This window comes from Oryzias melastigma, linkage group LG21, assembly GCF_002922805.2.
Source record: "Oryzias melastigma strain HK-1 linkage group LG21, ASM292280v2, whole genome shotgun sequence".
NCBI classification, from domain to species: Eukaryota; Metazoa; Chordata; class Actinopteri; order Beloniformes; family Adrianichthyidae; genus Oryzias; species Oryzias melastigma.
The window spans coordinates 21146489-21161572 of record NC_050532.1 but is presented as its reverse complement, the minus strand read 5'-3'; the positions used below and the strand labels follow the sequence as shown (position 1 = coordinate 21161572).

General features: G+C 37.6%; 1 protein-coding gene across 1 annotated transcript; it reads right to left on the bottom strand.

Annotated features, from left to right (window-relative positions):
* Positions 1–976: 976 nt before the first annotated feature.
* Positions 977–13989, bottom strand: LOC112155506 (immunoglobulin superfamily member 2). Its single transcript, XM_024287170.2, has 9 exons — positions 13332–13989; positions 8106–8474; positions 7618–8037; positions 7122–7523; positions 6670–7038; positions 4974–5345; positions 4473–4859; positions 2012–2407; positions 977–1926 (listed from the first exon to the last, which is right to left on the bottom strand). Exons 1-9 carry the CDS (start codon positions 13399–13401, stop codon positions 1745–1747), a joined length of 2967 nt encoding a protein of 988 aa, XP_024142938.1. The 5' UTR covers positions 13402–13989; the 3' UTR covers positions 977–1744.
* Between the last annotated feature and the right edge of the window lie 1095 nt (positions 13990–15084).

Below are 15084 nucleotides of genomic sequence, written 5' to 3'. Positions count from 1 at the left end.
AGAGGGAAAGCTTTCATTTCACACCCAGAAAACCTTGCTCCTAGAATAAAGTTTGGTTTTGATCTGAAACACAAACTTAGCCTGTGCAGTTATCTTTGACACGTGGGAATTTGAGTGCTGTTTTTGCTGAGCAAACCTCAATAAAACCTGCTACAACTTGTTTAAAACCATGAGAATTGAGCAACACAACACCAGTTGAAACTCAACGTCCCAGCCTGCAAAAGACGGTTTTTTAAGTCTTTTTTGCAGCCAACAGAAAAATTGTTGCTTTTTTCCCTTTTTTATTGATTTTATGATTTATTGTGTTTTTGACTGGTCTCAAAAGTGTGTGTTTTTTTTATTTTTATTGCCGTTTCAAGACTGATGCGTAAATATAAATGAATGACCTGCCAAGCAGATCTGGTTTTACAAGCAGGCGTTTCAGGTTGTACCAAAACTACAGCTGTGCTGCTTTGACATTTCCAGTTCCGTCATGTTAGACGACAGCTTTAAGCTGATCTGATTTGGAGAGAAACTGCAGCAACGGAGATAAACGGCTCACAGCGACGGACAAACACACCGATGGGTTTTATGAGGAAAAAAAAAATAAGGATTATAAATGTGGCCTATTAAATCTCACTTTTTCCTATGGAATTCACAAGAAAAAGCTTTAGAACATTTTAATAATTGCACAGAAAAAAAAAGTATTATGGGAGATTTTTTGATCTATAGTACTTTTCATAATTGTGCTGCTTAAAGTGTACCGAAATTGAATTTTTCTTTATAAACTCTATAAATATCACCATGGATCCAGTCCAACAGATGGAGACTATAATTAAGGAAAAACAGCTTTACAGTGTCGTGTTTTCAAGGCTAATCTGAGATTCCTTTTGTCTGTCGGAGAAACGCTGTTGTGCATTAATGCCTGAGCAGCAGATAAAAGCTTTTCTTAATGGTGGAATAATCTGATATACATTGATAGTCTCAGAGACACAAAGACAGGAAGTGACTTTCTTTATTTCATCTTTTCTTCAGTAGAATGGTTGAGATCGCACATTCCAAAATGAGCGTTCAAAGCTGGGACTCGAACCACCAACTGACAGATCCGAGCATCAGCTGCCTGGTTTTTGTAACATTATCCATTGTGCGTACCATTATTCAGCCATAAATAAAACAGAATGAAATAACTAAAACAGAGCATTTCACAGATCATTTTTTAACCAAAACACATCAGACGTATGCAAAACCAAACACAAAAATCTAATTTAAAAACAAAAGTAGAAATCACTAATATTCTAACAACTGCCGCTCAACTTTGGCCTTTTCTTTACAAAACGGCATGTCTCACACACGCTGAAAACAGCACATTTGCAAACCACAAAGACAAAAACCACAGAGCACTTCCTTTTCAATTCACTGTAACATTACATAGAAAATTGCCGACGTCTCACCGCAGTTTTGTTTGCACTGCAGACGCATCAGCACCCATCTTGCATGGAGCAAGTACATTATTCTGCTGAAAAGCTTCTCCCTGCACGTCGTTAGCTTTAGCTTTAGCATTAGCATTGCCATTCCAAAGCTTGAAAACATGTTTTTTTTTATAAAAACTGCAACTAAAATCTGTCAATTTACAATAAAAATATTCACATTTGAACAAATAAAGATTAAAAAAAGACACACAGGCTGCATTTTTAGACATGATGAAACACTTTCAGAGCATAACAGAGTGCAACTGCTTCTTTTTTACTTCGTTTTTTTCTGCAGTTTAGTGATCCTCTAATCTTATAGGCTGACTCTGATCAGCCCAGAGAGTGGCGCCTTGCTTTTTGGGACCAGGATTCCTGTCCATGCAAATCTTTACCACCAAAATCACTATAATAATCAACAAGATAACGACAGCAACAATGAGAGTCACTTCCGTATGTTCCCATGAGCTTCTAACCTCTCCTGCAGAAAAAAAAGCAAACACAAATTTAGTTTTAGGTAAATAACTGTTCAAAAGAAAATGGCAGTCATATGAGAGAATGCTTACCGTCGCCCAAAACGGTGACATTAAAGTCTTCTGAACGCTTTTTGGAAACTGTTTGCCACTTTTCGGGCAGAGATTGGAGCCACTGCTCCACCTCACAGAAATACAGACCACTGTGTTCAGGACTGGGTTTTAGGACCGTTAGACTAAACTTACTCTCTTCAGGGTGATCAAAAATAAGTTCAATCTTCTCAAAGCTGCTTTGTAGGGTTGAGTTTCGATAAGCTGTGAATATGGCTTTGGGTTTCTCGATTTCTGCGTCTTTATGCCAAAACCAAGTGACCTGGAACTGGGATTCATGGCTGGATTCTTCTCTGAAGTTGCAGGGAATGTTAAATTTCGTGTCCTTGTTTATGACTATCTCCGTCGACTGGCTTTTTTCAACCAATAGGTTTGTTTCTGCAAGAAAGCACAACAACCGACTCAATTCCAGGTGATGCAAAGAGAAAGAAGAAGATATATAGTCTGTAAAGGAAAAACAGTAAAACACAAGGCATTATACAATTAATGCATTCAATTAAAAAAATAGGACTCGTATAAAGATATTTTACTAGTAAAAGGAACTAAATGAGATGCTAACAGCTCAGGGAAAAAGCAGATATTACAAATGAAAAGGGAAGTGATCATTTTACTCATTGAAAGTGGTTGTGCAACAGATTTCATGTCAGACAAAACAGACACTGTAAATGATGTAGCTTCGAATTTAAAATCCAAATAACCCATTTTGAAATTGTTTTAATGAAGATTAAAAATAAAATCTACTTGAACTTTTTAATCAATGTATCAAATTAACATTTGTAAATAACATTTGAAAGCAGAAGCAACTAAAGTCCCGAACACACAAATACAATCATTTAACAATTAAATACAATAAGAGAAGCAATAGTGTTCTAGTAAATGCATTTTGTTTTAATTTCATTACTTCTTGTATAATTTTCCCCAAAAAATATTTTAAAAAATGGTCAGCTTTTAATGAGCTGTAATAATTGGTCTCTTTGTTCAAATGTTTAATCTAAACACACATTTTCTGATCAAAGTACTCAAAAAAGGTAAAACTGGCAAATCTGTGAAAATCATAATTGACATAATTTAAATGCTTTTAAATTTGGTCATGAGATGTGCTGACAGAGTCTAACTATGTACGAAGTTTGACTCAAATTTTTGGGTTGTCCATGAAGGGTCAAAAAACTATTGGCCACATCTTAAGCTACGTTTACAACAAGAATGTGATGCACATTCAAAAACGCACTAAATGAGCATTCTTTAGTGCGCTTTTGGCATTAGAGTCAGAGTTTAGTTCCTCATACAAGTGTCAGAGTTTACGTTCCTGAATTAATGTGAATGTTTACACTCTTAAACCAGAGTCAGAGTCTACATCCTTACACCAAAGTCAGAGTTGATGTTTCCTGAACCAGTCAGAGTTTACATCCTAGTGTCTACGTCCCAAACCTGGTTTCTCACATGAACAGGGGCGCCGCTAGGAATTTAAAATTAATTTTTATAGTGCCCCTAACACAGCTGCAAATTTCCATTAGGGACCTTTGTGGGACCTCCTTAGTCTGGGCCCCTAGAGTCAGCCACTTTTAGCCCCCTTTTTGGCACCCCACCATATAGACACCATGTCAATCAGAGTTTATATTCCTGAACCACTTTAAGAGTTTATGTTCCTAAACCAGTCGGAGCCTACCTCGCCGTGTCTACGACCCAGAGTCTAAATCTTAGCCTTCATTCCTGAACCAGTGTCAAAGTTTACATTCCTTAGCAGCTATAAGTTGACGTACCTAAACCAGAGTCACAGTCTACACCCCAGTGTCTACATCCCAGTGTCTACGACCCAGAGTCTAGATATTAGATCTCTTCATTCTCGAACCAGGGTCCCCAAGTCTTTGTTCATGAACCAGTGTCAAAGTTTACATTCCTTAACAACTCTAAGTTGACGTACCTAAATCAGAGTCAGTCTACCTCCCCTTGTCTACGTCCCAGAGTCTACGTCTGAGTTTTCACTCCTGAACCAGTGTCAGAGTTTATGTATCTGAACTAGAGTCAGAGTCTATACCCCTGCACCAGTGTCAGAGTTTACCTTCCTTTACAACTATAAGTTGACGTACCTAAACCAGAGTTAGTCTACTTCTCATTGTCTACGTCCCAGTCTACGTCTGAGTTTTCCCTCCTGCACCAGTGTCAGAGTTTATCTTCCTGAACCTGGGTCAGAGCTTCCTTCCCAGAGTCTACGTCCCAGTATCTACGTTCCAAACTCTTGATTTGATTTCAATTTGGTGTTCCCTCCAAATTATTATAAAGTGGAAGGTTTTTCGTGTGCTTAATTTTACATCAATGAAGAAAAAAATGGGTAAAAGACTGACTTATGATCCAGATTTTCCCTAGCTGGCTACTTATGGGAGGAGATTGTGAAAAGAAAAAACAAAGTTGAGTATATGAAAGAAGATTGAATGTGTTTTCTTACTTGGCTCAGAAATGTTGACTTTTGTGCTCGTAGACATCGTCGAGAGCGAAATCCAAGTTCCTCGGGGATCCTTTAGCCACTCAGTCACATTGCAAACGTATGAACCAGAGTCTGAAATCTTGGCTTGCCGAATGACCAGTTCAAAAGTAGTTTCAGTGCGCGTCATGCTGATTCGATGTCTGTGGTTAAGCTCTGCCACATTTCCATATGTCATGAAAGAAAACCTGTCTGCCCTGCTGAGGTCTATGAAACCCGTTTCCCGTTGCAGAAACCAAATGACAGAATAGGCATAAAGTGGAGTAGATCCCTCGAGCAAACACTTAATATGTATGTCAGTGTTGATCACTTGCTCAATGGGGGGATTTGGCTCTAATTTGAATTTGGTCACTGAAAGACAAAATTGATATAAAATTATCAGACAAAACTTTACAGAACACAAGCTTCATGCAAAAGTGCTAAAAAGATGTTCTAAGTGTAGCAGATCGCAGAAGCGTGTCGTACCTGGATTCTTCACCGCCACCTGAAGGTCATTCGATGTAGCTAACTTTTTGTGTGTGCCCTCCACAAAGGTGGACACGCTGCACTGGTAGATCCCTTTTTCAATTTGGCTGGCACTGGTGAGCTTCAGGTCATAGATGACGGAGTCTTTTTGACTTCGTATGCTCACCTGATAGCTTGTCTGGCTTCCAGACCAACTCATGTCACCGTTGTAGTTCAACCTCACAATCTCATCCATATCAAGGCCATCTCCCCGCTTTATCCAGGTCACAGTTATCGGTATGCGCGGACCCTTCACCTTGCACATTAGCACGGCCTCTTCTCCTATGGTAGGGTTGAAGCTACGACTTGTTAGGGACACTTTCATCAATGATTCTGGGAGACAAAGACACAAACAGAATAACACTTTAAAATTATACAATGACAAGGCAAAGCAGGCTTTAAATTGAAAATGACTTTTTCATATGAGCTACATCTTTATATCCTTCTAATCTTTCAATTAACAATTAAAACACATGACTTCATCATTAAAACTATCTTTCAACACATCTTTCAGGCTTATACCTCCAACCTCCGGGACTGGAAGTATAAAAGTGGTGCTACTGTGATTAGCAAAAAATAATTAGTGTGTTACAGTTGAGATTATAATTAATTATAAAATACTTTGGATTACCAGATTAGAAAAAAAATCAATAACTCTCGTTTACGGTGGAACAAAACACTGTTAGTCACAAACTCTGTAAGTTTTCCCTCTTAGAAAGATGAGAGAGGCAAAAAAACTTTTATTAGTGAGAACACTGAGAATGAGACTTGGCCGGATCTTCTAGTACGACAAGGGTCCCAAACACAACGAAGGAGGAGCTACATAAACGCATTTTAAGGTTCTGGAGTGGTTTAGCCAGTTCCTAGACCTCAATCTTACAGGGAATCCATGCAGGGAGTTGAAAGTCCATGTTGTATTGCAACATCACAGCTATTGAGAAGATCTGCATGGAAGAATGGACCAAAGAAGCACTGTTACATCCTGCTGCTGCACCTTTATCAATCCCGGCCGTCTGCTCACCTGGCAGGTGTGGCCAAAGTTCCTTGATTGGCACCTTCTAACTATTTAAGACAGAGGCTTTCAGGGAGCAGAGCAGGAGGCAGCTGGGTTTGAGAGTTAGGTTTTCTTTCTTTTTCCTCGTCTTTGTCCTCAGCAGTCTTACACAGCTGGTTTTAGTTATTTTAGTTTGTAGGTTGGAACTTGGTAGTCTTAATTTGTGGGCTTTGTTTGTTTGTTTTCTTTAGGTAGTTATTTGATTTTGTTCTTTGACATCTTTATATTATTGTCCCCTTTTGTAGTTTTTTACCCTAGAATAGGAAACCCTAAGAAACCCCTAACCTCTGTCAGTGTCCACCAGGGTTTCATTACAAAGTATTGAAGTGTACCACAATTATTAATTTCTCTTTTGTGATCAATCTTCAACAGGTTAGCACTTCTGTGTATTGAAAAGCACGACTATACATTACTGCCATGCCTTTGATCTTGTGGATCATTATCTGCTTTTAAATAAACTTTATGAATTACAACTAGATTTCAATATTGACCCCCATGAAAATTAGACGAAAATGGAACTGAATTATTTTAAAAATCACAATCAAACTTGTGATGGTAATTCCAAAATATTTGTGAAACTCAAACCATGGAGACATCTCTTACCGAGGGGATTGACGGTGACGGCACATTCGGAGGCATTAGTGTGAAGATCTTGGTTTGGTATTTTTTCAGCCACATGACACTTGTATAGGCCCGAATCCGCCAGCGTGACCTTGTCCAGCTCAAACACGAAGCTCTCACTTGCTGGACGTGTTGCTCGCACTTGGCGATCTTTGTACGTTGCATCTTTTTTCATCACACCGTCTGACTCCAGAATGATGATGGTGGTGAAAGTTGAACTTGTGGCTGATTTATATTCCCAGTTGACTGAGAGATATTCTTTAGCCCCTCCCACTTTACAGACCAGCGTGAGCTTGTCCAGCTGGTTAACATTCTGTGTGGGGTTCTGCATTTTCACCGAGAGTCCACTTTCTGTGAGGAGACAGAGCATCATCATCATGGACGATGACTTTGAAAAGAACCTTTATGTTTTGAGAGGATCTGCTCTGACAAACCTGGAACTGAGATGGTGATCTGCAGGCTGTTGGAGCTCTGGGCTGTTCCTTTTGTAAACGCCCCATCGGAGCCACGGTCCTCAGACCACGCCATGCATTTGTAACTTCCCTGATCGTCTTTGCTGACGGGCTTCAAGCCGAAACTATAAGCTCCATCTCCAATCCGAATGGCCCTCAGGCCACCTTCTTCTACTCTCTGATCGTCCAAAGAAACAGTCAGAATTCCCGTCGGGCCGATGCGTACCAGTTCAATGTCTCCCCGAAACCACGCGGCTGAGAAGAACCTTTCCTTCAGGTTATGCATGTCTATGCTGCAGGATACCAGCAGTTCCTGCCCTTCCAGCAGTGAGGTCTTCTCTGAGGAGGTTTTCACCACAAGAGACAACATGTCTGGTCCAACTTCTACAAGACAAAGACAGAAAAAAGTTTGAAAAACCCCAAACAAAAAAGCTTTTATTTGATGTCTGAAATGAAGAGGATGATCGTTGCTCCTTACCTCTAGCATTGACTGTAAGAACAATTTTCTCTGTGTCTTTCTGATTGATGGAGTACCAGGAACGATCAGGATCTTGGATCCACTCCTGAGCCTGGCAGTAGATCTGACCTTGGTCTGACAGCTGCAGCTCCGTCATCTCCAACCTGTAAGTGGACTCTCCTATTTTATCCAAGTTAACGGCTCCTTCTTTGTAGCGCTGCTTAAAGTCCTCGCCTGGAATCAGCGTGAAATCTCTGCTCAGAGAAATGATGGGCTGAGGGTTTTGAGCCCCTTCTTTGTGGAGAAACCAGATGACAGACAGATGGGTATGCTGGAGGGTGTCGCTAGAGGCTTGGCATGTCAAGGAGAGGGCTTCCCCTTCTTTAAAACTCATCGAGGTCGCAGAGTCGCGTAGTGACACGCTTAGAGAATCATCAATCACTGAAACAAAACATCACAGATGAAGACTGGAAAAGCACCGAACATCAGAAAACACTAAAATGGCTTACCTTTAACTACTGTCTTGGCGCTGAAAATCCCATCAAGTACAGTTTCTGTAGTTACAGAGATGCACTCGTATTCTCCTTCATCCTCTTTGAGCAGCTTCTCTATCACAAAGACGACTTGACTCTGACTCTGGTGTATCAGATCAATTTCTTTTTTTGCCACACGAACATTGTGACTGGCAAAAGCATAGTCGGGATCGGCTGAGCTGATGACGTTGTAGGGCAAACCCGGCCTCGACGGCCTCTCCACGCGAAACTCAAAGTCTGTTCTTTTGTCAGCAGGGTAGCCACTCGCTTTGCAGGAAATTGAGAGTCGAGTGTCAACCACACGATACAAAGGGCCCACTTGGACCTCAGTGTTCACTCTGGCCTCTGCAGAACCCAGCACACAAAAAACAAAACATACAAGTCAGTAAAATCTGCTGGGAGGGATACTTCTTTTCTTTCTTCTTTAATTTAAAGAGGTGGTTTACAAACATTTTCTTTATTTCACACTTTCTGAGAGAGTATCTAGAAAAACTTGGATCCACATAATCTATACATTAACAAGCATCTATAATATGTGTTAAAAAACATGATATTATGAGTCAGAACCATAGTTCCATAGTCTATAGTAATGTTGAATGTAAGACCTCCTACTTTTATTGAGGCATCTGATTGGTCAGTTTATAATCTCTTTGTTAAAGATCAGATTTCATGATAACATTAACACAGTCGTCCCTTCCAGTGCCAGAAGCAGCTGAACCTGAACCTCCACCATGTGTGCGTTCTTTTCTTCTCGCTCAGTGGGACACAAACCACGAAGGTTTAGTTCTCCATTTTAACCGATTGCAAGAACGGCTGCTTCACATTGTTCACATCTTTTGACACAAGTGTGTCTAAATGATTGACTGCTTATGACAACTGGACTGAGTGATTTGCATTCCAGACAGGAAGTACCTGTTGGCTCCAAGTAGACAAAATCTAAAAAATAAACTGCTATTTTTCAATCATTAAATCAGTCAGAATCAGCATTTTTGCTCCATTACATATTTTTTAACAGCTTCTTCCAAATTATTATTTTTTTCATGATATTATTTCTGTCGTTTAAGTAATTCAAGCTGTAAACTGACCAATCACATGCCTCAATTAGGGCCGCCACAATTAGTCGACTAATCGACGACTAATTGACTATTAAAATAGTCGACGACTAATTTAATAGTCGATTAGTCGTTACCTTATGCCTTATGTTTTATAGAGTCAGAGTGCAGTAAAGATGAAAGTATAATGTATATACTGTAAAGTATAATGACATTCTGCTAGCTTTTCGGACTATTTTGGCATTTATTAACATCTATTTTGGAGCTTAACTAATATTTCAGCTACATGCTAGCTATTTTGACTAATTTATTATTTTTTTAGTATCTGACTGGCCAGTTTATAACGTAAAAAAGTAAAATTATCAGGAAAAAGAAAAGGAACGGTTATTCTGATAGAATTAGTATTGATTGTCTGTTTATCTAGAGAAGTTTATGGAATTTTGGCTTCTTAGAGCGAGCAGCTACTTCCCGTTTGGAACGCCAAGGGGGAGGGATCGATCTGTCCAGTTCTCTTATACAGTCAATGCTCGAAAGTGGTTTCCATAAAACAATGAATCAGACTTTACTGATGATGTATGGCTCCAACATGGCGGCGTCTGCATTGTAAAAAAAATAAAATAAAAAATAAAAATGAAGCAGTTTTCTATGTGTGACGTCACACACTCACTTGGTCCAGTTCTCATATACAGTTAATGGTCTGGGGCACCTCAAGCTATAAAGTAATTTACAGTTTAACAATTTGATTGTTTTTTCCAGTCTTTTTATGAGTTTTTGGTGCATTTTATCAGGTTTTTCAGCTCTTGTTTAGAATCCTGTGACTCACTTCCCTTTGGCCTCAATCCTAAATGTCTGCATTAGCTTTAGTTAGTCCAGAATTCAGCTGCTCACATCTGCATTCGGTTCCCCAGCAACTCCACTGGCTTCCATATCAATTCAAAATCTTTCTGTTGACTTTCAGAGCCATTAACAACCTCACTTCACCATAATATCTCTTGGATCTCCTCGTCACCACTTCCACTCTCTGAATCGTCCTCTATCCACTGGTCTGCTTCATGTGCTCGCATCAGCACCACCTCTAGAACTCACTTCAAATTACTATGAATCCAAAAACAAAATTATTTAGTGTCTCACTTTAAATACGCAGTCCAATGAAGGTGGAGATTTGAACAGTTCTTGTAGCATTTTTCTTATGATGGAGGACATATATGAAGAAAATTAAGTTTAAAATGTTATTTCTGAGTATTTCTTTAATGAAACTGTAGTGAGTCAGAGGCAAACGACAGAGTGCTGTTCGTAAAAGCTTATAGCTGTGAAGTTAGTCCGCTTCATTCCAATGCATCCACTAGTCTGAGCTGATGTCAGAACCATACAGCCAGATAGCTCCAATATTTTTCACTATTTTGTTGCACCGCTAATGTTAGGTTGGGGGTTGTGAGGGGCTGTAAGCTAGTGGGAGAACGTGGAAACAAAGGGATGATGGGGCTTCAGGGCAGACTTACTTAACGCCAGAGGTGAATTCCTGATGAACTTTTGCCACTCTGCAGAAACTATGTCAGAGAACACGCCACAGGATTTCTAATTTTGGCTAAAAACAGCATAATTTCAGGTAAAAGAAGACTATAAACGCTTATAAAATAGACCAAAAGATGATTGGAGTGAGACTTTAACCTCCATCATGGCTTTCCCTTCTTTAATTTGATGTTTTTGTAATGTCATCCTTAAAAAAGAGCTTTGGCAATCTGAGAAAAAAGCATCAACAAAAAAATTATAGTATCAAAATAAACAAAAAATTACATTTTAAATGCTTTTTATCTTAAATGTTTCATCATTTATCATTCAACTCTTTCGTCTTTCTTACATAGGAAATTTCTCACAAACTCCTACTCACATGGCTTTTTGAATCAACAATGATCCCAGTCACACAGAACACTTACAAAAAAGTCATATTTAAAATGGTCACAAAAATGGTCAATATTTTATGATGCAGAACCACAGCAAGAGAACAGTAGATAGATTTTCCTTGTTAGATTTGACAGGAGGTCAAAATAAAGAGAATTAGTCAAACGTGTCTCAAGTCGAGTTTCCTTTCCTCGCATGTGAAATGTTCCCATTTCTGAGCAGTTACAAAAGAGTTTAGCAAAAAGGAAACCTCAAGAACGGCTAGATGTTTTGAAAAGCCTGAGCGGATCTGCCTGAAGCGCAGTTTACATGCTTTTCCATCAACAATTTACCTAACAGAACGTGACCTGAAGGCAAATGGCGTGAAATTCTCATAGTTCAGGTATATTTTTTTAATGATCTTATCTGCTTTTAGCAAAAAGAAAAAAAGAAAAAACATTGTTTACAAATCAAATAAACTCTGAGTTTATAATATAGCTGCATTCATGCATATACTGGGTATTTACGGTAGAGTAAAAAATGACAAAGAATGTTTAATTATTTACATTAACATCCACTGTTATTCTAATTTTTAGGTGCTTTGATCCTGTTAAGAATTGGTTCCCTAAATGGTTTTTGGAGATTTATTTCATCCAAATGAAAAACTAAAGTAGTTTCTTTATACTTGGGCTTATAACAAATGAAACGGCAAGAAACGGAAAAGAAATTATCTTGATTATAGATCAAAAAAGATGTCTAGGACAGTGGTGTCAAACTCTATGACACAAGGGTCCAAAACCCAAAACACTCCTGAGGTCGCGATCCGAACAGAATAAACATTTATTGAACTCTAAAACTATTTTTTTAAGCTTTAAATTCATAACTTTTTACCCAAATTATGAACTAAATATGTAGCATTAGCTGTGATGATGCTAGTGTAAATGCTGTAAGCTAAATTTAGTCACTGAAGATGCTAGTGCAGACAGCTGAAGATGCTGAAATTGATATCTAAAAATGCTTAAGCTGATAGCTGAAAATGCTGAAGTTGACAGCCATCTAAAATATTCGTAAAATGCCAAATTAGCCTAAAATAAATAAATAAAAACGTAGATTAGCCAAAACAGCTGGGATATTGCTGAAAAAAATATTTAAACTTTAAAATAGCCAAAAAAAAAAATGAAAAAAAGATCAAATTAGCCAAAACAGCCAGAGTTGTAAATATTAGTCTAACTCCAAAACAGCTTAAACAACTTTTTTAAAAAGCCTAAATTAGCCAAAACAACTAGCATGTTGCTGAAAAAAATAGCTAAACTTTAAAATAGCCAAAAAACCTTGAAAAAAAAGCTAAAACTAGCCTAAACAGCTAGCATGTAGCTGAAATATTAGCTAAACTTCAAAATAGCCTAAACAAATCTTAGTAAACGCCAAAATAGTCAAAAAAACTTGCAGAATGCCAATTTTTAAAACTTAAAAACAGCAACTTTTCAACATAATTATGAATAATAAAAAGGCAGGAATATTATTACAGAGTAAATCAAATTAAACCTTTAATAACTTTTAATATTTTACTCTCCATAAAAATATATTTTGTCAAAAATATTCCAGTTAGAAATAAGCGCAGGGCATTAATAGCAATAAAATAAAATTCTCTTGAGGGCCGGATGTGGCCCCTGGGTCTCGACTTTGACACATGTGGTCTAGGAGGTCAAAATAAAGACAAACGAGTCAAACATGTCCTCTGAGTAAAATCAAGCATAAGTAACCTCGTCTTTGTTCCTTTATCTGAGCAGTTACAAAAGGGTAAATAATAATAAAAAAAACTATGATTTGTAAAACCTGAGGAGTCCTGCCCGAAGTGAAGTTTAGTAATTTACCAAATACAAAGTGACCTCAAAGCAAATGGTGTAAAATTCTCATAGTTCATATTTTTTTAATGATTTTACGGTAGAAAAAGCGACACAGTTTAGACAAAGATAGTTGTGTCTTTTAAAATGTCTCAACTATCGACTCTTATTTTGAAAATATGTATGCGTTTACTGCATATTTATGGTAAAGGGGGGAGAAAAGGTAGGTTTATGACAAGTTTATTTATTTAAAGTTTATTCTAGTTTATCACGTGACCCTAACAGTAACATATGATCATATATAACATTTTATTTTAAAATAAAACAGCGTAATTTTATTTTACAGTAAATTTCTGATATTTTTGAATTTCTAAACAGTATTTGGAGACTTTTCTTAAATGAAGCCATTCGTTTACACCCGGACTTACCGCAAAGCTGCGCCAGTCGCGCCAAAAGGATGAAAGTGGCCCCCCAAAGCGCGCGCAGAGAAGCCCCCATCCCGACCCCGCTCCACTCTTCAAAGCATAGCAGTCTGCGGCTCTCTGACGGCTGTTCGTGCGGGTCATGCTGTGTGAGAGCAGGTCTAATGGAAGAGGAAGTGGCGCATTTCCTGGATTGTGTCGATGATGAATATGGGTGTGGAGGGAGCAGCCCCGCGCGCGCGGGGGGGAGGCTTTGCTTACGGAAATGTACCTGAGGACTACAGACGTGTACCTGAGGAGGACTCTGCTGGCAAAATATTCAAATTATTAAAAATAAAGTTGAGAAAACAGATCAGGTTTCTGCCACCATTCCAATAACACCTGATTTTTTTATTTTTTATTTTAATAAAATTTCTTTCCTTTCATTTATTTTTTCCCTTTCAGAATAAAATACTACAAAAGTTTACAAAACAGAAGTTTGAAAGGTGTTGCTAGGAAACAGTCTGGGTACAAATTTGACCTAATTTATCTGAAACGATGGCTATGAGTGTGTAAAGGGGAAATGCTGCCACCTAGAGGAAGAAGAGAGGAAGCACATTTATTTTCTTTTTTTCTCATGTGCAATTATTGTTATTTTCTAATTTATTTCTTTATTACTTTTCATATCCAACAGATAAATGCACACTCATGAAAAAGATGAACGTACAAAAAATATAAAAATGATAATAAAAAGCATCTAAACTTACATTTCTGCAGAAAATCCTTTAGGTTTGTTTGTTGTTTACATCCTGGTATTCTGCTCAGAAAGACTTCCACAGTGGGAATTTTGTCCCTTTTTCCCGTTTCTGGAATTAAGCTACAAGATTCATTGTTGTCCCTTTAGATTAGGAGCCTGGAACCCGAGGCTCTGGAGCCACATGTGTCTCTTTCAACCCCCTACTGTGGCTCTTTGCAAAAGCTAATAACACTTGAATAAATATATATAACGCTTAAATAAATATTGGGTTTCTAGTTTGGGTTCATTAGTTTTAGGTATTTAAAGAGTCACTCCAATGAAAATGGTCTTTTTTCTCATAATGGAGGACATAAATAAAGAAAATTATGCTTAAAATTGTGATTTCTGAGTATTTATTTTCAAATTGTTGAGAATCAGGACAAACAAAAAACAAAAAAACAACATCATATTGTTAAAATTGAATTACTATAAATATTTAAAGGCTACTTTCCTTAAACGAATGGCTTAATGGTCACAAAAATAATAAATTCTAACTCTGCGCCTCTCTCTGGTCAGAAAGAAACTGACCTGATGGATTATTTTAGCATTAAAAGCTTTTAGAAAAATATTTATTTTTTAAAAAACTCTCGTGTCCTCCAAAATTTATAAAGCAAAACTCAGGAGGTTGAAACTCACATTTAGTTTAGTTTAGGTATGAGCGGTCATGCATGAACTTTTTTACATTAAAAGTGTGAAAAACTGTTCAAATTTAACCTCTTATTGTAGAAATTAGAAGATTAACAAATTAAGAATTATATTTTTTATCATTTCATCATTCTGTGATGTTTTAACATGTATTTTCTTGACTATTTAAAATTATCTATGTTTATGCTTTATACCAAAAAACTTCAAAAACACAAAAAAAATATTTTAAGTAACAACAACATTAAAAAAACAGACTAATTAATCTATATCCTTACATAAAACCAAATTTATGACATCTCTTCATTTTTATACTCAGCACACAGTGCTATAGGGCTGGGT

What these genes read in the sequence shown, in the direction of transcription:
- LOC112155506 (XM_024287170.2), bottom strand. Translation starts at nt 13,401, where the DNA reads ATGGGGGCTTCTCTGCGCGCGCTTTGGGGGGCCACTTTCATCCTTTTG. An exon ending in GCGACTGGCGCAGCTTTGCG is followed by an intron (nt 8,475 to 13,331) that starts GTAAGTCCGGGT and finishes TGGGTTCTGCAG; the next exon opens with AGGCCAGAGTGAACACTGAG. An exon ending in GGTGGCGGTGAAGAATCCAG is followed by an intron (nt 4,860 to 4,973) that starts GTACGACACGCT and finishes TTTGTCTTTCAG; the next exon opens with TGACCAAATTCAAATTAGAG.